This window comes from Plecotus auritus, assembly GCF_963455305.1.
Source record: "Plecotus auritus genome assembly, chromosome: 8".
In the NCBI taxonomy this organism is placed as follows: Eukaryota; Metazoa; Chordata; class Mammalia; order Chiroptera; family Vespertilionidae; genus Plecotus; species Plecotus auritus.
In genome coordinates, this window is record NC_137782.1 from 52070199 (window position 1) to 52096103 (window position 25905).

A 25905-nucleotide genomic window follows, 5' to 3' on the forward strand; every position below is an offset into this window, starting at 1 on the left:
TAGGAATACTGGATTTCCCTTTGGGCTCCACTGCACTGAGGTGATTTGTCCTAGTGCTGGAGAGTGAGCCTACCAGCTTCTGATTTTCACTATTCAAATAAAGGTATGTTAACCTGTTCTCATGCTTAAGAGCCCCTCAAAGAATCGAAAATGGTTGTGGCTTTGTGGGAGAAGTTTTCCAGGGATCTCCTCTATGCAACCTCGATCTACTTCCTTTATAACACCTAGCCTTCATAATAACAACAAATAGAAGGGCTGCAAGATCAATTATTTCTATTAGTCACAAGGTCCATGTCCCGTTGGGTGTTTTTCCCTTCCAAAAAAACAAACAAACAAAACCCCAAAGGCAGAAATATCTGGTAACTCCAAATCCAAGCTATTATGACTGTCTGCAAGACACATCTGGCTGCTGAGACAAAAGCAGATGAGTGCAATACTTGTAAATTTTGCATTTATTTTAACAAAAATTATGACATGTTCATCTGTGCATTCGGCTTTAATGTAACTGTTGGTATGTAAATGGTCTAACTGGACTCTACAATCATGCTGATTGTGGCAGCAGAAAGGAACACAATTAGAAAGTGTCTGCAAAAGTCAAGAGGCTGGGTAGGCAGGAGAGGACGGGAAAGGGCTCAGAGGACCCTTGGGTGCAGTTCTTTTCCAGTGGCCTAAGAGGCACCTTATTTGAATGGAAATGCTCTTCGTTGCTCAGCCTCATCATTGAATGAACTAGTGTGGGTTAGGAGGTGGGTGAGGGCGGGAAGGCTCCTCAGAAGGGGAGGGAGGGAAAAGTCATTTGTTTAGACTGTGTCTTTATGCCAAAACTACAAAACATCTGAAGCATCACTATACAACACGGAGCTATTTACAATAGAAATTTCTCAATCAACTGTTCTCTCAGAGAAAATTAGTGAATCCCAGTGACTAAAGTCACCTGACAGAGTAAAGCAACTCCTAGGAGTTAGTCTCCATATTCTACAAATGTCTATCATTTTCAAGACAAAAAAAAAAAAGCCTTTCCCCCCAGAATTACAATATTATTAAATCATTGAGCACTGGCAACCTGCCCTGCCTTCCAAACAAACAAAACAATACAAAGCCATTTTAAAAAATATTACATTATCATTAACTGTTTCTCTGTAATATATTAAACCTTTTGTTCTTTGTTTTTACACATCTGATATGTTAGGAAAAGAAGTTAACAAATTTAAATCATATTGGTAAAGCATCACTAGAAGAAAAGTGGTAATTATTTTAAAAATCACCAACAGGAGGAACCTACAGACTAGCTGCAAAGACAGGTTGGGAGAGAGTCTGGGAGAAGGGTGTGGAGTAAACCCCTGGTTTAATGCGAGCCTGGGAGACTCTTGCAACTCCGTCTTTCTTGGTTAGTTTGTTAAGTGGCGCCTGCGGGTCATAGCGGTGTGTCGCAGTAGTCCGGCAGCGGGTCGGCCGGGCACTGCCGCGGAGGCTGCAGGGGGAGCTGCACGGGCGGCTGCTGCTGCTGGTGGTGCTTCATGATCTCCTTGACCTCCTCCTCTAGCTCGGGCGGTATGATAAACTGATCCTCGGGATCTGGCTGGGCCGGGGCCGCAAAGTAGCCTCCATGCTTGCGGAGAGGCGCTTCCGTGGCCACCTCTATCACATTGTGGCTCCTTTCTTGGGGCGCCACGGAGCCGTTAGCCCTCCGGCGCCCGATGGTCCCCACGCTGGCGAAGTCCACCTTCCTGGGCAGCCCAGGCTCGTCCTCGTTGGCGCTGATGACGATGCCCTCGTCGCTGGCCTCGGCCGGCACGTGCAGCAGATGCTGCTGCTTTTCCCTGTCCTTGGCACGACCGCAGTGGATGTCCACCTCCACCTCCACCCGGCTGCCGTTGCTGAAGACGCCTTCGATGGGTTCTTCATCGTCGCTGTCCAAGCCGTTGTCAGAGAAGGCGCTGGAGAAGGTGGCGCTGGACAGCTGGCGCTGGAAGGCGCTGGACAGGCAGGCGGGGTGCAGCAGGCAGCGCTGCTCGCCGGGGTAGGCGGGGCCGCTCTCGCTCAGGGCCCCGGGCGGGGGCTCGTCCGAGGCCGTGGAGCCCACCTCGCTGCTCATCTCGGAGGTGGACAGCTCACTGCTGATCTCGGAGGCCATACCGCTGCTGGACGATGGCACGCCCAGCCCGTCCGACGGCCGGTCCTTGATCACCATGCTGACCGAGGGCGGGAAGATGCCCGGGCTGGGCGGCGGGCCGGCCCCGCCCGCACCCAGGTCGCAGCAGCAGAAGCTGTCCTCGGTGACGCTGAGCTGCACCACCACGGCGCTGAGGCTGTCCCGGCAGCCGTAGCTCTGGGCCAGGGTGCAGAGCTTCTTGGCGGCAGCCAGGGCATCGGGCACATTGCGCACGGCCCCCACGGCCTCCTCTATGGACAGGCTGTCCCACAGCCCCTTGCTGCCCAGGATGAAGAACTCGTCCTGGGGCGTCAGGGCCACGGACTGCACATGGGGGCGCGGCACCACGCTGGGGTGGAGGAAGGTGTAGCCCAGGATGCGCGTGGACTCCGTCACTCCGTTCACCTTGCCATCCTGGAAGAAGGGGGTTTCCAAGCAGACGTTAACACGGAGCCCACCCACGTGGCAACTTCCCTGGGCCTCCTGCCTGAAGGCCCCAGAGAGCATGCTGTGTGTACCCAAGGGAAGGACTGCTCTCTCTCTCTGATGAGTGGCCAGTATCCATCTCTCATCAGAAACCAGGGCAGTGGCCTAGGCAGGGCAGAAACAGGAGGGACAAGAGGGACCATGTTCACACTGGATTCTAGCAAACCGCGATCTAGCCTGTCACAGCACCTCTCACAGCACCTTGGGGATGCTTCTGTAGCCACAGGAAAGGGCTTTCTGAAACAAGCCAGTCCTGAGCAGACACAGGCAGGTCTGGTCAAAACAATGCCCCATGCCTTACATTCCTCACCATCAGTCCAGCAATCATAGGGCCCCAGGAGACACTGCTTTACACTTAAGAAGGTAAAAAATAATTGGGTGGGGAGAATCTCGGTGTGACTCACTAGGTCAGAATGCCCACGCTGGAGAGGCAGATTCTGAGGGAGAAGGGACAGTTCCCATCACTGGCTTTGCTTATGGCAAAGGGAGAAGACAAAGTCCCTCAGCTTCGGATCAGTTGGGTTCGTGCCATTTAAATAATGAGTCAAAGTTTCAGACCATTTGCCGGTTAAAGACCTTTACTCTGAAACTAGAGGGGAGGACGGGGTGACCCTGTGTACCACTTAGTTCTTTATTAAAGTTCGAGGGTCTCAGGTCCATAACGTGCCTCTCTGTGACCCTATTTTTAACAACTTTGCCAGGAAAGCTTCATGATGACAAATACAACTTTCAGCAGTATGTGTCTAGGATGAGGTAACAGGGATGGTCCCCTAAAGCTGCTATTTCTTCCAGAGAGTGGTGTTTCCTTCCCAACCCTACCTCCTTCCCTTGTGTGGGATTTTGTGAGGTGTTTGATTAGTGTTCTAGGGGTGCCCTCTGCGACTCCACACACAATCCCACCATGATACTCTCACGAGCAGGCAGAGTTCTTAGAAGGAAAATTACCAAAATGGGGCTTCAAGCATAATTTTCAGCTCCCTTGACTCTACTGATGGAATTCTTTGCTCCATGAAGTGTGGAATTGGCCAGAAATTACCCTTGCTGTTCTGCCCAATCCTTTAGCTCTTGATCCCATCAGAACCAATGGTCTTGTGTCTATGTGCGCACAGGTGCACATGTGTGTGTTTGGGGAGTGTGCCTCAAAGTGGAGAAGTAACAAAACCAGCAATGCAGACAAAAGTGAGTAGGAAATAGGGTGGTGAAGACCTGGGGGATGGAGGGTGAGTAGGGGCTGGGAGGAGAAGGGTGGGAAAATGGGAGACATATGTAATACTATCAACAATAAAAAAATATATTTTTTAAAAAGTGAAGAGAAGAGGCAGGGAAAATAGGAGAAAAGTTCTGAAGCACAAACTGTGAGGCATTTATGCAGCAGAAACTGTTCATCTTTGCATGGTGTAATGTTGAGTGTTTAATTCAATTACATCTGTCCCATCTTAGACTGTCTGCTCCCTGAGAGAGTGTCTATGATCTACTTTAATCCTCTCTGCTCCCAGACAGGCAGACAGGGAACTAAAACCAACCCACAGACTCATTTCTAGAGTCTCACAGTGGATCCCAACTCTTTCCTATCTTCCTCATGGTCCTTATCAGAGCCTGTCCGGACACAACAGACTCATCTCTACTGAACTGTCTACCTGGTTACACAAGGCCTGTGGGTTTTTTCCACAATACAGACTGGACACCTCCTGCAGCAGATGTGTGTCTGCAGGGTCACTTCTATATCCCCTGTCATATGTCAGCGCCCACCAGGTGATAATATTGTTATGGTGAGTGGGTGAGTGGAGTTGGGCTGCTAGTGCCCAGGTGGAAGTTGTGCTGTAACAAACCTTGCTATAATGCAGACTGACTTATGTCAACCTTTCTCAACAGGGGCACGACTGACATGTTGGGCCAAGCAATTCTTTGTTGCAGCGCTGCCCTGTACACTGTGGAATATTTAGCAGCATCCCTGCCTCTACATGCCCTAAGCACTGACCCAGTTGTGACAACAAAAATGTGTCCAGGCATTGCGAAATGTCCCATTGGGGAAAAATGGCCCCTGGCTGTAAATCACTCACTGCCTTACTCAGATGCAACAGGAGGTATGACCCAAAGTACCAGAGAGTTCATTTCCACAGATACAGTAGCCTACAGGACAGATACACTACTCTTCCACTTTACAGATGAGGAAACTGAGGCTTTGATGAAGGTTTGAAGGTCACAGCCACCAGCCCCAAAGCGAGGAAGGGATACCAACAGTGTGATCTCAGGGGTAGAGCCCTCACCACCAAGCAAACCAGTATCTCCCATGAGGGCCAGATGGGGCAGCGCCACGGAGCACCTGCCACAGTCCGACACAGAGAGGCCATCAATAAGCGGTTTATTATTCTATACAGTATAAAGTCTTCACACCTATCCTACAAAAGAACTTGCTATATGACACCAGGGGTTTGGGATTTTAATTCTAAACCAACTTGAAAGAACATTCTTTGAAGGGAGATGCTCCCTGGCTGGTCCTGTCCTCCCACCCCCCGAGGAAAGTGGCTCTCTCCTCACCTCCGTGATAATGGCCTTGTGCTGCTTAATTCTCCTCAGCTCTTCCTCACAGCTCATGACATACGACCTGGACAGAGGCAGTGGCTTCCCGTTCCGACAGAGGACCGTCTGGCACTTGCCCACATTGGCAGAGGTCAAGGTGAAGGATCCTCCTGGGTCCACAGGGTCATGCTTGATGTGACAAAGGACAGCAGCACCTCCAAGTTTCTGGCCAGCAGTCCCAAGTTTCCTGGAATCCACAGAGAGGGCATAAAAACCCAACACAGCCTGTATTTGTCAGTTTTGCTAATTCAACAGGGCAAGGAGGAAACAGAACCTGGAGTCAGCCTCTCACCAAAGCAGGTGCCACTCAACTCCTCAGAGGAAAAGAGCCCATGGAATCGGCAGACACACCCACACAGAGGGGTCTGCTCACAACTGGGCAAAGTGTCCCTTTGCACTAAAGCTCCAGAGCTGATGTGCAAGAAAAGGGCCCTTGTGCGGCTGTGCCCAGTCTGCTACCCCGTCAGCACACTCCAGAGACAGCAACCAGTGACCACTGAAAGCCCTCCTACCCCTCTCCAAACCCCCTCTGCTCCCAGGAGGGGAACTCTGCAGGGACCACTTCAATAGGAGCAGGTGCAAACACCCCACCCACTGACGCACAAACCTCAAAAGCACCTGACCACCCTCTCCCCCTGCAATACGGATGTTTACTTGGAGGAGCTCTGACATACTGGGCCGTCCATGTTCTTGCTCTAGATGGTGTAGACTTGCTGGATCAGTAATGTCAATTCTAGAACATTCACAGAAAGGACATTCTAGTAATTAAGCGCCACAGCGCTTTTATTCTTGACCATCAATCCACTGACTTACGCAAAGCATCAAGTCCCAACCATCAAGGGGGCTTGAACTCCTGTTTTGAGCCCCATAGATGGTGGTGCCAACCACAATGATGCTGTGTGTGCAGGAGCACGAGATGAATACAAACAGATGCCTGTTTACAAGGGCAGATCCTCAGGTACTGCCAACTCCTGTCTCCTCTAGGTTAGCAAGTGGCAACACTAGCCATGGAAGCCAGGGCTGCCTTCAAGCATGCACTAGCATGTTACACAAAAAGAACATACAATTCTCCCAAGAATCGAAAAGGTCACACATCCCATATCCTATTAACAAACATGGAAAATAAGAGGCCTACAAATGACCCTAAAGATGGGCCAGTGGTTTGGATCTCAAATCCTAACTCCTGAATATCCATGGCGGATTTGGCACTAGGCCCTGCCAATGTAGCACTCCTTTCTTACTTTCAAAGGCACATGATTGATTTGAGCAAGGCCAGAAATAGGGTGGCATCTGTGGGAAGTACAGCTGGTAACCCAAGTTCAAGGTTCTTACATTTTTAATTCTTATTCAGTGCTGGAGGGTCTATAACAAGCAGACTCTTGGGGGTGTGCGAACGGTGTGTGTGTGTGTGTGTGGGGGGGGGGGAGGTTGGTGTGCATGTGCGTACATGTTATCTATTTGCTTTTTTGCTAGAACAAGCTGGGGTGAAAACAGAAAAGTAGATATATGTCCCTGGTAGTCAGAACATTTTCCAGAGTCTTACTGCCCGAGGCTGAATTCTGGCTGCACCCTCTACTAGCTTTTAGAGCAATGCACTTCACCACTCTTCCTCTAAGTTTCAACCAGTAAAATAACAACAGTAATACTACCTATCCCCTGGGTACAACTTATGGCACTAAGGTATTTGGAATAATAACTAGTACAGAGAAAGACTCATTGATATTAACTATGAGCAGAATTTAACTGTACATGCCCACTGCCATGTGAGTGACAGAGGTGAGTCTAGCAGCAAAGAGCCTCCCTGGGCTGCCTCTGCTGAGTTCGTCAAGAGGAACCAATTATTCAGGACTGATGGAAACTTTAAAGCCTTCTCCACTATTCCTTAGCAGAAGATGCCTTTTCTACCCCTATTTCAAATCTACCCTCTGGCAGATTATCAAGGGAGAGAAAAAATAGTCATTGTTCCCATGACCTTTAGAGCACTCTTCACTTCCTGGTCCCACATAGGCAAATGTTTGAGTGCAATATTAATAGATAGGCAATGTCTTTACAATGTACAAAAGCCAGTAGAGAATGAGCAATCCTTTGAATGAGAGAATGCTTATACCATTCAATCCTAAGAGTTACAATTATTCTAAAATTTCTATGGTGTCCATAAGCTCCGGACTAGGATTCTGCTAGTAACACTGACTTAAACATTTAATAAGGGGGAAAAACAACATATGAAGAATGATTTAATTTCCGGCCTAAATTTCGACCATCTTCTTTACAAAGGACTGCACTGTCTCGAACCAGTCATAGTATTTCATAAAGGTGAACAATCTGAGACAGGAACAGTCCCTTTCAAAGAGAAGTCCACACACCAAAAGGGCTAAGGAGCCTCCGGAGTTCGAGTGACTTGGGGGAAGTGGGAAATGTGTTGTAAGCAAGTGTGAAACCCTGGAATCATGACATGCCTGTGAGGTCATTCTAAGAGAAACTAAATTCCTGTCATTGATGTGGCCTCTTACAAAGTTGTTGAAATATCCGTATGTCTCAGGGGAAGCACAGTCCATTCCTGATGCTTGGGCAAAACCAAATTGCCTGAATGCATCTTTTTAAATATATATTTTTATTGATTTCAGAGAGGAAGGGAGAGGGAGAGAGAGAAATATCAATGATGAGAGAGAATCATTGATTGGCTGCCTCCTGCACGCCCCCACAGAGGATTGAGCCTGCAACCCAGGCATGTGCCCTGACCAGGAATCACACCATGACCTCCTGGTTTATAGGTCAATGCTCAATCACTGAGAAACACTGGCTGGGCACCTGAATGCATTTGTACTCCCACATTCAACAACAGTGCTTTGAGATTACTGGGCATCTATTTTTCTAACCAGAGGCTAAACCAGGGGTGGGCAAACTTTTTGACTCGAGGGCCACAATGGGTTCTTAAACTGGACCGGAGGGCCGGAACAAAAGCATGGATGGAGTGTTTGTGTGAACTAATATAAATTCAAAGTAAAGGAGTAGAGGGGGAGAGCAAGAGAACCGGATAGAACAGCCGGATCCGGCCTGCGGGCCGTAGTTTGCCCAAGGCTGGGCTAAACACTCAAAGAACAAGAAAACACACAGTAGAGACTCTTAATTTTACCTTTGCATGACAACAAATGTATTGACCATGTACTCTTCTTCATTTTTTGTTTTCTGTAGCTCTTCCGCCAAAATGTCACTCATAGTACATTGGAGAAGGTAGGGCACCTCCACATTCCGGTCTCCATCAAATACACCATACAGGGCCTCCCGGTTGTCACAGAAGTTATTCACTGACAGGGCTGCCACACACAACCTGCAAGGCAAGAATGCTTTTGTGCTAAGTCCAATCTTTCCTTCTCCATGCCCAACCTGACTCTATAACAAGCAGACTTGTCTATCCCAGTCTTGTCTCTTTCTTCATGACTCAAGACAGAATAAGAATAGGTCAACGAACCTCAGCTAATTTTTATCAACTAATGTCTGTAAGCAAAGAAGAATGATTGATAGATGCTCATGCTTCACACATGGCTCCCTGGACCCTTATCTCCTGATGAATTATTTTAAATGGCAGTGAAAAGAGAATAAGAGACACGGGAAATAACATGATTACAAATCCATATGACCATATTCATTCACATAAAGTTATTAAGAGAAATTCCACATGGGGTAAAAATGGAGTAATAACAAAACACTGGAGAAATATGAATATAGGAAAAGTATATTAAAATACTAGAGGTCCGGTGGACGAAATTCGTGCATGGGAAGGGGGTGTTCCTCAGCCCATCCTGTACCCTCTCCAATCTCACAATCCAGGACTGTTGGCTCCCAACCGCTTGCCTGCCTCTGCCTGATTGCCCCTAACCGCTTCTGCCTGCCAGCCTGATCACCCCCTAACCACTCCCCTGCCAGCCTGATCGACGCCTAACTGCTCCCTGGCTAGCCCAATTGGCCCTAACTGCCCTCCCCTCCCGGCCTGGTCACCCCTAACTGCCCTCCCCTGCCAGTCTGGTTGCCCCTAACTGTCCTCCCTGTAGGCCTGGTCACCCCTAACTGCCCTCCCCTGCCAGTCTGGTTGCCCCTAACTGTCCTCCCTGTAGGCTTGGTCACCCCCAACTGCCCTCCCCTGCTGGTCCGGTCACCCCTAACTGCCCTCCCCTGCTGGCCTGGGTCCCCCCTCAACTGTCCTCCCCTGCAGGCCTGGTCCCTCCCAACTGCCCTCCCCTGAAGTCCTGGTCCTCCCCAACTGCCCTCCCCTGCTGACTTGGTCTCTCCCAACTGCCCTCCTCTGCTGGCCCAGTCACCCCTAACTGCCCTCCCTGCTTGCCTGATTGTCCACAACTGCCCTCCCCTGCAGGCCTGGTCCCCCCCAACTGCTCTCCCCTGCAGGCCTGGTCCCCCCAACTGCCCTCCCCTGCAGGCCTGGTCCCCCCAACTGCCCTCCCCTGCAAGCCTGGTTCCCCCACCCCCCAACTGCCCTCCTCTGCTGGCCTGGTCACCCCTAACTTCCCACAACTGCCCTCCCCTGCAGGCCATCTTGTGGTGGCCATCTTGTGTCCACATGGGGGCAGCCATCTTTGACCACATGGGGGTGGCCATCTTGTGTCTTGGAGTGATGGTCAATTTGCATATTACTCTTTTATTAGATAGGATATGAATGGTCTCAAATTCTGAGTCCTTCACTGTGTAACTCAGGCCATCCTGACATCAACCATATGAGCATAGGCAGTATTTTCAGTGCCATTTTACAGGTGAGGAAATTAGGCCAAAAGGAGGTTGGTTAACTGCCCAAGGTCATACAGCAAATAAGCACAGAGCCCAGATGCAAAGCCTGTAGCCCGGCTCTTATCTCAGCACTGTCCAACTCCTGCCTCCATTTACTCAGAAGAGTATGTCATCCCACGTTATACGGCAATTAGAGGCAGAGTGAAACTTAATAATATATATACTTGTCTTCTAATTCTGTCTTCCCTCTATAAGCTCTCCTTGCTAGTCAAAAGGGGGGGGGGCAATAAAAATGATGTTTTTAAGAAAGTACAGTGATGATTTTTCTTTTCTGCTGAAGTTTCCCATTTGTTGTTTAGTTTGAGGAGGAACCTAACTTATCCGATTGAAGCTCCCAGCTTGGGTTTTCCGGAGGATCGGCAGTAACCCAGTAGGGAGAGACAACCACAGTTCTTGCCTCCCCTCAAGATAGCAAGCAGCAAGCTCCTTGTTCACATAACCCTCTATCTACAAGTCTAAAACAAAACACTCGAGAAGCTTCCACTGGCAAAACCAAAGGTAAAAAGGTGAAGGGACTAAGAGAGGGCCGGGTGATGTGGGACTTCTGAGGTGCTGGTGATGGTCCATTTGTTGGTCGAGGTGGTGATTTGCAGGTGGGTTCACTTTAGGATGATTCCTAGAGCTGTACACTTACCACTTTTGTACGTTTCTGCACCTACGCTATCCTTTAACATAAAATTTTTCAAAAAAGTAATTGTGGAAGGATTGATTATGTAAAAAGGAGATTAACTGATCATTGCTTTATTAATATATATGAATGGATAATACGTTTTAATATCTACAGATGTTTTAAAAACCAATCTTGGATTTCACATTGGTGTTTGTTGAATTCAAAAGCAGTTTCACATACTTGTGTTTGCAAGCAAGACGTAAGGTCTTTTAATCTAAAAAGAAAGATCTCTAAGAAGAAACTCTGAGTGCTCCAAAGAATGTATAATTTCTTCCCCTCTTCCCCAAACACAATGACATACAGTGCAAAGCACACAGAAACAATGCGCCAGAACCCAGGCACCACTGGGGGCACATGGAACAGGGGGGCTGAAGTGGGGCCTCCTCTCCTTTTGCCAGCACAATGCCAAATCACACTCTTAAAGAGGAAAGGACCGTGTGTCAGATCCAGAACTTGAGCTGATTCTGTTTTCCGTCCCAAAGAAAAGCAGTTAGCAATAACCACAATTCCACCTTTTATTTTCCACGGAAGGTATTCAGCTATACAATGGTTCTCAAACCTGGGTACACATTAGGATCACCCGGGGAGATTTTAAAACATTCTGATTTAATGGACCGTTGGTTGGAGAGTTTTTTTTAAAATTTGTCATCTGATTGATTATCATTGCACCCAGGGTTGACTACTAATGTTAGCTATTATTGGCTCGTCCCCAACTTCTGTTCTTCCCCTACTCTCAATATGCTGTGTCCTTGTACCTTAGCTAATTAAATTGTGACTATTCTAATTTATATTCTTACTTTTCCAGTACTAGTTATTATATTAGCGCCTCTTAACAAAAAGCAAGCAAGCCTGAAGAGCTAGATTATAATTCTCAGGAAAATCAACATTTGCATACAAGACAAGGAAGGTTGGTGAGAATAAGGAAGAAAAAGAAATTCAGACGGACACGTCCTGGTGGCAAGACAAGAAGCTGACATTGTAGAAAACAGACATCAAACTCTTGCCAAGCTCATTTCAAAGGTAGAAATAGCTCAACAGAACCACTCACTGGTCAATAACATAAATGATGTCAAATGTGGACAATCAAGGGTACTTCTTTAACACGACCCATTTTGCTGGGCAAACAGGCTTCAGAGAAAGAGAAAGGGGCTTTTAAAACGTGCAGGGATGCATTTCAATACTTATGCCTTCTCTAAACACTGGAGTCTGAGGCAGATATAATGTGTCAGTTACACTGTATCCCAGCAACATTTCTCACAAAGAGAAAGTATGTGATGCCGAGTAGGGTTTAGCTTAATGTTTAAATAAGTCAGGAGATGCCCTCACTTTGGGGAAACATGTTCAGAGAAACCTCACGTGAGGCAAGTGTGTGATGGCACTGGGTTTCTTTCTACCCCATGAAAGAAGGAAAGGGAGCAGGAGGATTTCATTCCTAAGCTTCACCCACTCACTTGTTTTTCACTCCTGAAGCTTCGGTATAGCCATGGCTCCACACAGCTGGGGCTCCAGATGCATCTCCTGTAGAGGGTTGATCAATCCTGAAACAGCGGATATTACTAACAAGAGAAACAGAGGGACAGGAATCAATAAAACCAAACATGTACATGTTGCTCCCTTTATCCGAGAAATGAAAAACACTTGCTAAGTACTCTGTACTTACCATTTCTTACTGTGGTTAAAGTGTCTGAAATATATATTTTTAAATATTTTATTTATTGATTTTTTTTTAGAGAGAGTGAGAGAACAAGAGAAAGAGATTTGTTGTTCCACAAATCTGTATGCATTCATTGGTTGACTCTTGTATGTGGCCTGAGTGGGGATCAAGTCTGCAATCTTGGCATGTCGGAAAGGTGCTCTAAGCAACTGAGCTACCTGGCCAGGGCCTAAAGTGTCTAAAATATTTATCAGCAACAAGAACTAGCTACTATTCATAATAAAAACAAAGGGTTAAATATCCAGAGCATGAAAATTTGTTTTTATCAGCATTCTACTGGGATGTCAATTATTAGAGACTGTTGCATACACTGCACTAGATGGCTGCTCTCTCCTGAGAATAAAAAGGACAGCTCTGAACCTTGGTGCGAGAAAAGGAAATTAAACATGAACACCCAGATTTGAAAAGATGGAAACCCAAGTCACAATTATATTGTGTTTGGATGATGTGAGAGAATTCTGCAACATTCATCCTCAATACCAATTTCTGCTCACATCACGCCTTAAAATATTTCACAAAGATTACTGAGGACTTGCTATCCCCTGAAGCTTCCAATTCTTTACTCACTAGCACAGTCATCCATACTAAGACTAATATAATAAAATTACAAAGTAAATGAGGAGTATTTCAATAAGTTAGATGTTAACTACATATATTTAAATGGGAGATAAGCTGTTCTCTCACCTCCACTCTCATGGGCCATAATTGGTTCAATAGGACCCACATAGAAATACTAAAAGGGTAGACTCTCAAGTGGGGTTTATTAATAACCAGCCTACTGAAAGCAGTCAGTGCCCCCAAACAGGAAGTCACACAGATGTGAAGCAGGTTTTTGAAAGGCTGGCTTCCACATGGCAAAATAAATCCCTCCTACTTGTAAATTACCCACCCCCCATTACTTAAACAGTATGCATAATCTCCTAACTTCAACAGCACCTAAACACTTATCATGACTCCAAAATTTTTAATTATCTGTTGGCGTTCATTATCTCTAAGATAAAATAAATACTGAATACCTCTCCTGAGAACCACTCAACTCTAAGAAGTAAATCAATATTGAATAGTATTCACTTTAATTCTAGAAATAGCTGGTGGCAATTTCTTTGAAATTCAAAAACATTTTGTTAAAGTTTCTACTCTCAATTACTAGCAGACATTCACTTGTCCCTTTATTCTAGAAAGCTGGAAAACATAAAAATCACAGATGGTGCCAATAGAAAATCCCAAAATCAAATTAATATCTCATTTTCCAGCAGGGATATATACTAATATATGTATCTCCTCTTTTCAAAGTTTTCAATCTTCCCAGTAAGAGAGGGGCACTAAAAAAAGACAGGCTACCATTATTTGCTCTCCACATGACCTGGTGCCAAGTTTTATCCATGTACAATGCTAAGCGATGCAATGTTCTCTCTTAAAGTATGCCTAAGGGCTCTCACTACATCTCTGCTACTCTTCTGAATTTAGAGGAAAACTGAAGGGTCATTTCTAAAGACATTGTACTTTTTACAGATAGAACATAGAACCTTCAAAGAAATAATTCCATTCCCTAGCCTGATTATTAAAGAATACATAATCCTTAAACTCCCCCATAATCCTTTCCGGAGAAGCAGTGATTTCTCATTCTCCACCTAGCTGAGCAGCTGTCCGAAGTGACCTGAATGTTGACTCTCGTAGATCTTTAAGTGAGCATGAGATTACAGACTGGGAGCTGGAGTGCAGTCATACAGGAGAGTCACCAGAGGCACACCCTGGCTCGTGTAGAACAAACAGGCCAACCCTCTAAAAGTGCAAGTAATACATTAGTTATGGAGACTCTCCCAAGTTACTAAAAGGCCACCATCTTCTAGCTGTTAGAGAAGGTAACGTTTTTACTTAAGAGTATTATGATTTCATTGTTATATATTTAGTATTTTTAAGAGAATATTATTTTGCTTTAACTTACATGTTTAGAATATTTTAAAAATATATTTTTATTTATTTTGGAGAGGAAGGAAGAGGGAAAAATAGAAACATCAATGATGAGAGAATCATTGATCTGTTGCCTCCTGCACACTCCCCACCGGGGATTGAGCCCACAACCCTGGCATATGCCCTGACTGGGAATCGAACCGCAACCTCCTGGTTCTTAGGTTGACGCTCAACCACTGAGCCATACGGGCTGGGCTCATATTTTAATCTTTTTAAACCTTAGAGCACACATGTGCTTCACTATAGTAGCTCAGGCCCCTCCAGTGACATGCTCACTGTAGAGAACTTTAACAAGTAGGTTTCCTTTCATCTATATATATAAAAGCCTAAGCGACCATTACGACCTGACGATAGGCTGGTAGCTATGATGCACACTGACCACCAGGGGGCAGATGCTCAATGCAGGAGCTGCCCCCTGGTGGTCAGTGCACTCCCACAGCCAACCTCCTGTGGTCCCTCTCCCAGCCGGCTGGGTGGTCAGTGCACTTCCACAGCCAGCCTCCTGTGCTGGTCAACCTCCTGTGGTCCCTCCCCCAGATTGGCTCGATTGGAACTGGGCAAGATGCCCCGATCGCTGGTCAGGCTGAGGGACCCCACGCGTGCATGAATTCGTGCACCGGGCCTATAGTGTATATATACTAGCATGTCTGTCTGTCTGTCTACCTACCTCCTACATACCTACACTCCTACCTATCTATCTATAGCTTTGCATCTTTTTGTTCTGATTAAATCATGGACATTTTTCATTATTTTACATTGATCACAAATAAAATTAGAAATATCTTGATGACTATTCTGTACCCAAAACATATTTCTGATTATTTGTTAGAATAAATTTTTTCCAGAGAAAACCTTGGTCTCAGTATGAAAATATTTTGAGAAGCTTGATACACAGGGCCAGTAGATTTTAGGAAAAGTTATATTCATTTATAGTCCTAATGGAGCACCAAAGAGAGGGAGAAAATCATTATTATTTAAATATTTAACATTTCCTTGATGTACTAATAATGTTGAACACGATCTTTTCATGTAACTATCTGTATTTCTTTTGTTAAACGTTAATGTCCTTCACTTATTTTGTTTTGAGTGCTTTTCTCACTGACTTATAAGAACATTTTCTATTAAATATTAATGCTTTTATTTTCATACTTTTGGCAGTGTTTCTTCTTAGTTTGCCATTCCTTTTAGATTTAATCTTGATAGCTTTTGGAATAGACATTTAAACCTTTTATGCATAAATAGTATTATATATAAACTAGAGGCTCGGTGCATGAAAATTTATGCATGGGGGGGGGTCCCTCAGCCTGGTCTGCGCCCTCTCACAGTTTGGGAGTCCTCAGGGGAAGTCCTACTCATGGCTCCCTGTGGGGAGCGGGCCTAAGCCACAGTCTGGCCTCCCTCTGTGGGAGGCGACTGGGTCGGCTGATTGGGAACGGCACTGCCCCCATCACCCTGTCGCTGCCACCACCCAGCCTCCCTCTGTGGGAGGCAACTGGACAGGCGATCAGGGGACAGCACCGCCCCCATCACCTTGCCATTGCTGCCCGGCTCCCCCCTGCGGGAGGTGACCAAACGGGCTGATCAGGGGACGGTGCTGGCCCCCCCCCCCATTGCCCCTCCACCACTGCTGATTGCTGCCCCCCATTGCCATTCTCTCTTTCTGCCCACTGGCACATGCCTTGGCTGGCCTGGCACCACCTGCTCGCTGGCCCCACCCCTTGCCGACTAGTCATTCCGCCCTTTCGTCAATTTGCATATTATACTTTTATTATATAGGATATACATAACATAAACATAAAATCCAATCTACATATATTATAGATTTCTCTTCTTATGGTCCCCCCCCCCTTTTGGCTAAAAAATCCTTTTCTGGCTTGTGAATATATTCATATAATTTCTTCTTACTTTAAAAAATTATTTTATTTTAAAGGTTTAATTTAGCTGGAATCTATTTTAGTATGAGATAAGAATTCAACTTTTATTTTTCTCCAAACATCTAGTTGCATTTATTAGCAAATTTTGATGCAATTATTTTTAATACAAAATTTCATATTATATGGACTCTCATTCTGAGAAGTACCCTGGAAAGCATGTTGGCCATCCTCCCCATCCTAGAGAGAAGAAAACCAAGTTCTGGACAGACTGAGGGATTTGGGCCAAGGCTTCCCATACTGTTCGATGAACAGTAGAGAGAGTCCAGGTCTCTGTAGCTTCCTGAGGACACTACTAAGGCAGTATTCTTCAATTATATATTAAAATCAATGTGCTCATTCAGGACTTAAAATATCAATAAACAGGCATTGATTAGGCCAATTCATCTAGGAATCACCTTAAATGCTTTTCAAATTTTAGTTTGCACTAAAGGTTAGGATAGATTAATGAACCACAATTCTACTTTCAAAATTCTACCCTTTTTTCCTAAGATAACAGAGGATGACTTTCAGCAATAGATATTACAACAGGGTTTAAGAATATAAGGCATACATAATGACTGATAGCTGTCACTGTCCAAGACTGTTACTTTAAGATACATAGCAAAAAAGTCCAAAAATTCAGAAAAGTTTAAAGAAGAAAATTAAGACCACCCATAACCCTATTATCCCAAGAATAACACTATTTTAACTTTTTTTTTCCTATCCTTTCAGGCATTTTTCTAGATGTGCCTGAGCACATACATGATCACCCAATGCAGAGATTTATTTTTACAAAAAGTGGAATTATATTATACAAACTTTTTCTTTAACTTTCCTTTCACTTAACATTATACTGTGGAGTCCTCTCAAATTAGTAATATAACGTCACATCATTTTTAATGGCTGTATAATATTCAACTGTGGAGCATAATTCATTTAATTCTATTGATAGATATTTAGGGCTCTGAGGTAACATTCCTATAAAGACAGCTTTTCTAATGAGGTTACCTTTTCAGTATTTCACATAGAGAGCTTGAACCCTTGATTCTCCATCAACTTTAAGAATGAGACAGTATCTATGAACTCTTTCCCAAAACCCAAATAGAACATCACAGGACCTAATTATCCCACACTCCCAGTTTTGTTTAAATAATCTAAATGGTAATTTTCCCACATGCTTCCTCTCTCAAAATCCTACTGAAACATCTGCACTACACATCACCCATGTTGTCAGTAACTGAGATGGAAGTTCATGTCTTGGTCATTTGTTGCTCTCCCCTTTGTCTTTATCTACCATTTTCTTCTTTGTATTCAATATTCTTGCTTCTTTTTGTTTATTTATTTTTTTTAATTTCTGGAAGGACACTTGAGTGTCCAACTATTAGAATTTTTTGGTCCTCCATTTTGGTGAACTATAGACTTTCAAATGACTTCAAACGAGTGAAGATACCACTGGGATGTGAGTGGATGCCAGACTGATGTTCTTACTCAGCTATAAGCCTGTTGTCAATGCTTCATGAAACACTTACTTCAGCAGTTCCAAGGTTTTGTGATCGAGAGCCAACCGGGGGTTTCCAGTCAGGTCTAGTTCTTGCAATTTTGGAGGCAGGTTTTCTGGTAAAGTAACTTCACTTAGCTCATTACAGCTCAGGTCCACGCACTGAAGAAATAAGTGAAAACAAGGAGAGGGTCAGGCAGTTCAGAGCTTCTACGTCTCCCAGCAGAATCAGCCTAACCATTTGCTACACTTGCTGGTCAAATGCAGAAAAGTTTGGCTGCCACTCTGCCATAGATGTTGAAAACAGGTTTTGCTAAATGCAGTTTAAATTTTTACTGTCTTTGAATAATGCAAAAAAAAATCCATGCTCTTTCTTCTCCCCATCTTTATCCTTCAAAGTTTTCTGTACATTTAAAAATTAAGAGTTAACTGAAATATCCTCAGGATACTTTTTCTTATTGCTGACAAAAATCTCTGCACCTGTTGTGGCCATGAGGTAGTTACAACATCAAAATGGAACTTCTTAAAACAAACAAAAAACCATGCAAATGAGGAAAAAGCAGGGAACAAATACTCAGAATGAGATCTTCAAAAGAAGCTAAGTAAGATATCAGTAAAAGAGAGACTAGCACATGGGCCTGTCTACTGTATGCAATAGAAAAGGGCAGGAATTAAGTATGGATCCTGCTCTCCAGGCTGCAACTCCCACCTAATCTCATTAGAAAGCAAGCAGAAGGGTCAGCATATTGATTAGAGCAGAAATTCTGTGTTATTAGTGAATTGGAATAATGCCTCCTTTCTCACACCACCAGTGGAAGGCTTACATGAGGTGAGCCCTAACACCAGGGGCTGTGCTTCTGCTCCGGGAGCAGGGAATCAGGGCAGAAGGCTCGCATGCACAGGTCAGAACGAGAGTAACTGGTAAGTTTTCTGGATAAGAGAATATGGACCCCAAATTCAGCAGGATGAGGTGGAAAGCATTCAGTTCTCTGGCTTGAGCTGGCACCTGACTAAAATTTTATTTTTAAGTTAGAGGCCCAGTGCACGAAAAATTCGTGCACAGAGCGGGAGGTGGTTCCCTCAGCCCAGCCTGCACCCTCTCGAATCAGGGACCCCTTGGGGGATGTCCGACTGCCGGTTTAGGCCCACAGGGATCGGGCCTAAACCGGCTGTCAGACATCACTCTCACAATCTGGGATTGCTGGCTCCTAATCACTCACCTGCCTGCCTGCCTGCCTGATTGCCCCTAACCATTCTGCCTGCCTGATTGCCCCTAATCACCTCTGCCTGCCTGATCTTCCCTAACTGCTCCCCTGCTGGCCTGATCTCGCCCCCAACGGCCCTCCCCTGCCAGCCTGACTCTGCCTTGGCCCCCACCACCATGGCTTTGTCCAGAAGGAAGTCGGACGTCTGGAAGATGGCTGGTCAACCTGGTCTAATTAGCATATTATCCTTTTACTAGTATAGACAGATTATATAGGATAGGATTGCTTAAATGGAGGCGGGGGGTGGGGGGGGGGGAAGCCAGCCATATGCACTATACTGCCAAACTGGTCATTAAAAAATTGAGCCGCTTTCTTACACCTTACTCCAACTAGCTGTTGCCCTTAAAACCCCTCCTCAGCCCCCACCTTAGGTTATGCCTTCACAGTTCACCTAGATTAGGTTCTGATTGGTCGGATTCTATGCCAGTCAGCATCTCTGGGCCTATCCCTGGGCCTGATCCACAGCCACCACGGCAGCTGTGGATCAGGTCCTGCCTCTCTCTCTGGGCCTCTCTCCAGGCCAATCTCTGGGCCTGATCTGCAGCCTCTGCAGCAGCTGCGGATCAGGCCTTGCCTCTCTCTCTCACTGGGCCTTGCCAGCAGCCGCTTCTGGGCCTGATACGCATGTGTGCCCCTCCCACACTCCCCCCCCCACCCCCCCGCCACCGTGCTGTGATAGGAGCCTGTGGGCCATGGGGAAGGGACTGAGAGGTGCTCCATGCATTTCCTGGTGACCGGTCATCCTTCTGATTGTTTAGGTCTTGACGGCCCCTGGTCTTTTATAATGTAGATCTTTATTTTAGAAAGTATTACATATGTACACCATTTCCCCCCATTGAATCCTTCTAGCCCGCCCCCACCTCAAACCTTCCCCACACTATTGTTTGTCTATGTCCATGGGTTATGCATATATATGCATACGAGTTCTTTGGTTGATTTCTTCCCAGCCACAACCCACACCTGCCTTTTCTCTGAGATTTGAAAGTCTGTCCCATGCTTCTCTGTCTTTAGACCTATTTTGTTCATCAGTTTATTTTGTTCATTAGATTACACATATAAGTGAAATCATGGTATTTGTCTTTCTCTGACGGGATTATTTTGCTTAGCATAATACTCTTTATGTCCCTCCATGTTATCTCAAAGAGTAAGAGATCCTTCTTTTTCACTGTTGCATAGTATTCCCTGGTGTAAATGTACCACAGCCTATTAAAAACCTTAAGACAGTTTGAAAGCAAATTGTATTCAAGAATTTCGGAATCCTCAAAAGTGGACAAAATCATCGTTATTTGGAAAAATTCTTAAAGAACTTAAATCTATAATGGATTGGGGAGAGCTATAGACTAGGCAAAATGAGAACCTATATTTTTGGAGAAATGTGTTCTTAACTGATAATACAATGTTTCACACAAATTGTTTCATACTCTTGCTCCCAAACTCCAGCAATGATATGAAGTTATATTATAATCTTAAGTAATTACTTTTTACTACAAGAGCTTTATGACCCCATTACAAAAAGTTGGACAAACAGAAAAGCTTAGAAAACTTACCCTTAAATTCAGCACCTTAACACTACCAGTGTTAGCATTCTATATTTTTCTTATAGGTTTATCCTAATCTAGTGGCCTGGTGCACGAAATTCGTGCACATTAGAAGGCAACTAACTAGAGGAAATATTTCAATACTAGAGGCCTGGTGCATGAATTCGTGCATGGGTGGCGTCCGGCCAACCCACCCCGATGGGGGCCGAAAGGGCCAAGCCGGCAGGGGGGAGGGGACATTGGAGGTTGGCCGGCCAGTCCCACCCCCGATCCGGCTGGGGTCAGCCAGGGGAAAGGGCCACCCCAATCCCCTGATCAGACCTTTTGGCGCATCAGAGCCACCAGTCTTTCCGGTCATTCGTCGTTCTGTTCACTTGGCTTTTATATATATATAGATTGCTATTTTCCCTTTCTCTATAATAGAAGTGTCAGAGATGACAGAAAATTAGTAAAATGTATATGAAACTCTCCCTCCTGTCAGAGTCTGGGGCACGCCAAGGGACCCAGAGTCAAGTCCCTGCTCAACTGCACGTTCCTTGAAATTGCGCGAGACCCAGACCCGACTGGTCCCACCCCTGTCAAGCCCTGCTAGGTGGGGGGTGTGGTCTCAGGTCCCCTGGCCAGGTGCTGGGGCGGGGGATGTGGCCTCAGGTCCCCGGCCTCGACGCCAGGGCGGGGAGTGTGGCCTCAGGTCCCCTGGCCCCAATTATCAAAATGATAATTAGACCAGACAGTGGTATGACCTTACGGAATAACCAGTGGATGGAAGGTGGGGGCGCAAGGCAGCTGGGCAGCCAAGAGGGGCTACCAAAGGGGGCCGCCAAGGGAGGCTGCCAAAGGTGACCACCAAGGGGGGCCACCAGGGCCACGAGGGCCAAGCCCCTTGCACAAATTTCGTGCATTGGGCCTCTAGTTATTAATATAAAAAAACTTTAAAAGATCATAAATGTAGGTACCATTTCATTACATTTCAATTATTCCATATTTTCACTCCCAATACCTTTAACAGCCTTAATAATTTCAGTGTAAGTATAATAACTCACATAATCAAAACATTCATAATAGAAATATGGTCATCTCCTTTTTGTTTTATTTTCCAATTATAAATAATGGTTGCATGAGTAGTCAACTGGACTTTAATGAAAAATTTATAATACTGGTTAATAATGGTTTATTCTGCCAATACAGATAAGACAACAAATGGTATAAATATAATCCATTGGGTAATTTTGAAACCTGAGCTTAAGGGCTGGCAGGTGTGGGTAGCTTACAACATACGTGATTGACAAAAATAAATTCAGAGGTCAGAGCATGGATTATGGGAAAGATTCCCATAATCTAAAAAGGCATTTTAGAACATTACTAAATTTTATAAATTTGGTTAGCAATGTTTTATAATGTGATCTAAGGTTTTAAACTTTCAGAGTTCTGTCAATGTAAAATTGCTCATTCTTATATTACCAATTTATAAAATGAGTTCACTAGAGTGTTTATTTACAAAGATAATCACTGGCCATGGAAAGCAGACCTTCTTAGAGATGGTGCTTACACATTTACCCTGCCCAGGCCCATTTGGTCATCACGTGTTTAATTCACTGCAGCCAATTCCCTTCTGAGTCCTTCCTTATCCTGTCCATCACATTCCCCTAGAGCAGTGGTCGGCAAACTGCGGCTCGTGAGCCACATTCAGCTCGCGAGCCGCCGTTTGCCGCTCTGTTGACTAATGAGTTTGCTGACCACTGCCCAAGAGGACTATGACCCTCCCTAGCTTTGCTTTCAGTTTCCTTCCCTCTGACCCTCTCCCCACAATGCTGTCGTCAAGGTGATTCTCTGATGACATTTATTCCATCTGGTCACACTCCAGGTTTACACTCTTCCTGTCCTTAAATCTGCCACCAAACTTCTAAGATGTCAAACAAGGCACACGTCAACCAGGTAAATGTATAAAAACCACTGTCATAAAAAAAATTATGCATGCTATTTATAGTATCTTCAAATGTCTATGATATCAAGTTTATATCGGAAAGTGCCTGAAAAGTGAGGAATGGCTAAGTAGGACAGCTTTTGTTCCTTATTAGGAGACTAGAATATGCTCCAAAGTATATAGCCACTGAGTTATTTTTTATTAAGCATAAAACTGAGTATAAGCAGAAATGCCAAGATGCAAATGAAAAGCTACATTTTATGTCTATAAGGAATTCCTACTTTTGCACCCACCACCCCCCGACACACACAAACACATACACACACACAAATAAAAACCTGTTAGATGACTCATCCCAGTGAACAGATTTCACCCCATTATGTCTACCTGACTCAGGAATCACACCAATTACTGCCTTCATTTACATAGATCATTTCCTGTTTCAGCACCTCAGTTTCCTAACCTATCAAATGGGAGTATCTGTTCTATCCCATTTCATTAAATTGAAATGAATATTTGGTGACCTATACAGGGAATGATTATGAGTTGGGTGCTGTGGTGGTGAATACTACTTAATTAGGGGAGCTGGTAGGGAGGAGCACACTGGCACCATTAAGTTTCTCAGACTGCTATCATACGCCATTCAGTCTCTGAACCTGGAAATAAGTAGGAAAATAGATTAGGCAGATGGGAAACATTCGGTGGCTATGTGGCTAGCCTCATGTCATGCAGCTGGTAAGGGCTGGAATACAATTTCCCAATCCCAGTTCAGTGGTTTGGTTTCTGGTTGTTTTTTCCTTCTGCTGACTCAATAGTTTAGCTCAGTGGTTAGAAAGGATGGGGCAAAGACAACTGAGTGTCCATGCTGAGGAAGTCAATGGTGCAAATGCCCGAATAAGTGAATGAGAGACAAAATTCTCTCTTTGGACACCACAATTGATGGGCTGAAACCACACACCTTGATTTCTGGGAGGTGCATAACTTCAGGAAAGACCTCAATACAGTTGGAGTGGGCGATCACAGTGTGCATGCGCCGGCAGTTCGTGATGGTTGTTGGGATCGCTTTCAGTTTGTTCCCGCTGATATCGACTTCCTCAAGTTCCTCCAGTTTCGCCATTTTACTAAAACAAGAAAAAAACCCACGGCATAGGAAGTCATAATTATAGGGCAAGTTAAAAAGAAAATAATACATAATGAAAATCAAAGGTGGAATTTACTATGACTTTAAAGATTCACTTGTGCCCTAACTGATTTGGCTCAGTGGATAAAGCATCGGCTTGAGGACTGAAGGGTCCCAGGTTCGATTCGGTCAAAGGTATGTACCTCGGTTGTGGGCACATCCCCAGTAGGGGGTGTGCAGGAGGCAGCTGATCGATGTTTCTCTCTAATCAATGTTTCTAACTCTCTCTCCCTCTCCCTTCCTCTCTGTAAAAAATCAATAAAACGTATTTTAAAAAAATAAATATTCACTTGTAATAGTCATTTTAACAAGTAAAACTATTTTTTCACTATTGTTTTTTGAGTATCAAATTATTTTAACATCTCCTTTCCTACTACAAAACAAAAACTATTAACTTGAACTCTTTAAATTAGCAACAAGAAGGAAAACAGATATCCTTTTCCTCTGAAAACTGTGTGAATTAAGTTATCCTGACAACAACCTTGCTATGCAGGTTTAGTCTAAAAGCTAATGAAAATCCTGCTCAAATAGGTCAAAAGTCAGCATTAATCCAATATCAGTACTTTCAAATAGCTTAGTTGGAGAGTCTGATTTCTTTTGTATTGGCACTGAAAACTCAAGGGGTGCAGGGAAAAAGGATTATAGCTCCTATGAAGGTATGTTTTCTCCTAAAACCAAATTCCCGACATCACCTTGAGGACAGATGCTGGTGAGGAGTGGGTGGGGTGTGGGGGATGCTGAAAGGTCATCTGCATCATCTCTCCACTTGCTGGCAGGGCCCAAACTTAAATTGTGCCCCAAAGAAGTTTCTCTCAACTCCTCCCAAACACCCACAAAGAAGGACTCTCTCTGATGTTACCTTAATAATTTTCCTAATGTAATCTAACACTTTTGTTTAACTATGTCTTTTGTTGTCCAATCTTAATCTATAATTAATCTTAATAATATTAATCAATAGTTACAGTAATCAAATAAAGGAAAATTTCTGAGTTAGTGTATCTTGAGGAGGAAAAACCCCTCTACCTCCACAGTCCTATGATACACAGGCCATCTGACACTCAGCCATTCCTCCCTTTTTCTACCACTGTGATGCTGGTTTCCAAGAAGCTCAGGATTCCCAGTGAGTGGAACTCAAATCTGTAATGTGAATCATTTAGTTTACAGCAATTGGTATCTTCTCTGCTTGCTGTGGTTTTATTTGTCACAATAAACCTTTACAAATTTTAGCAAGAAAGCCATTATTACTTTTCTTTCTGTCATCTCTCACATATAAAAGTTACCTTATCTGCTTATCTTGAAAAAAAAAATACATGCCTAAGATACATAAGAACTAAGTTTTTGTCTATTGAAACCCAATCTTTCAATCTCATCAATATCCAACTTGGTATTAGGATATGCTACAAACAATATTACAGATGCAGACTGTGAAGTAATCCATTTACATTAGCCCGAATTTGTAAGACTATTATTTGAATATGCTATCATATTTTGAAAAGCAACGTGGAGAAATCAATGGGTAACGGGGCATAAAAAATGACTCAAAAGTTAGCAGTCGGGCCCAAGAAAGGAGAAGTTACAGAAGTTAATATGGAAAGAAGGTGGTCATGAACACCTTGACCATGGAGTACGTCCTTTAATTCAGCATCCATCCATGTAGTCTACCCTAGGCCAGACCTCGTGTGAGACATGAGGCTCAAGGAGACAGGTAAGTCCCAGTCTTGTCTTGTAGGGCAGCTGCTGTGCCACATCACAATCCCCAGGGAGACAGAAATGACACCAAGGTGTGTTTTGATGGAGTGCATAAAAAATTCTCTGTACTTTGGCTGATTACAACTGACATGGGTCCCTGGGGAACACCCGCAGGATCTGAGTTTGATAATCATTTCTCAGGCAGGGCTCGGACATTCACCATCTGAAATAGGACAATGAGCCCTTTCAGATATATTATCTTATGTAATTACTATGTTTTTGTCCCAAAATATCATCTCCTCATTCCACAGTAGACAGAAGTTTAAAAAAAAATCGAATCATTAACATCACGTGAAGGGAAAAACTGCAGAAAGAAATATATTCTACAAAAAAACAAAACAAAAAACACAGAGCAATACTTTAAGCCCATGCCTATTTGGGCCTTCCTCCTTCAGTAGGGTTTAAGCAAACAGGTAATCCTGAGGGCAGCAGAGGGAGGTTGTGCCAGTATTTTGCTTTGGCCCAGGC

At 44.5% G+C, this 25905-nt stretch overlaps 1 protein-coding gene across 1 annotated transcript in view; it reads right to left on the minus strand.

The window, feature by feature from the left end:
- Window positions 1-434: 434 nt before the first annotated feature.
- The window catches only part of PHLPP1 (PH domain and leucine rich repeat protein phosphatase 1), a 206556-nt gene continuing 181085 nt past the window's right edge, over window positions 435-25905 (minus strand). Inside the window, exons 12-17 of the mRNA XM_080685114.1 lie at window positions 23467-23629; window positions 17813-17943; window positions 12137-12241; window positions 8352-8546; window positions 5177-5405; window positions 435-2566 (exon numbers count right to left, since the gene is read on the minus strand). Coding sequence (XP_080541240.1) covers window positions 1415-2566; window positions 5177-5405; window positions 8352-8546; window positions 12137-12241; window positions 17813-17943; window positions 23467-23629 — 1975 coding nt within the window. The 3' untranslated portion in view covers window positions 435-1414. The remainder of the gene's footprint in view (window positions 2567-5176; window positions 5406-8351; window positions 8547-12136; window positions 12242-17812; window positions 17944-23466; window positions 23630-25905) is intronic.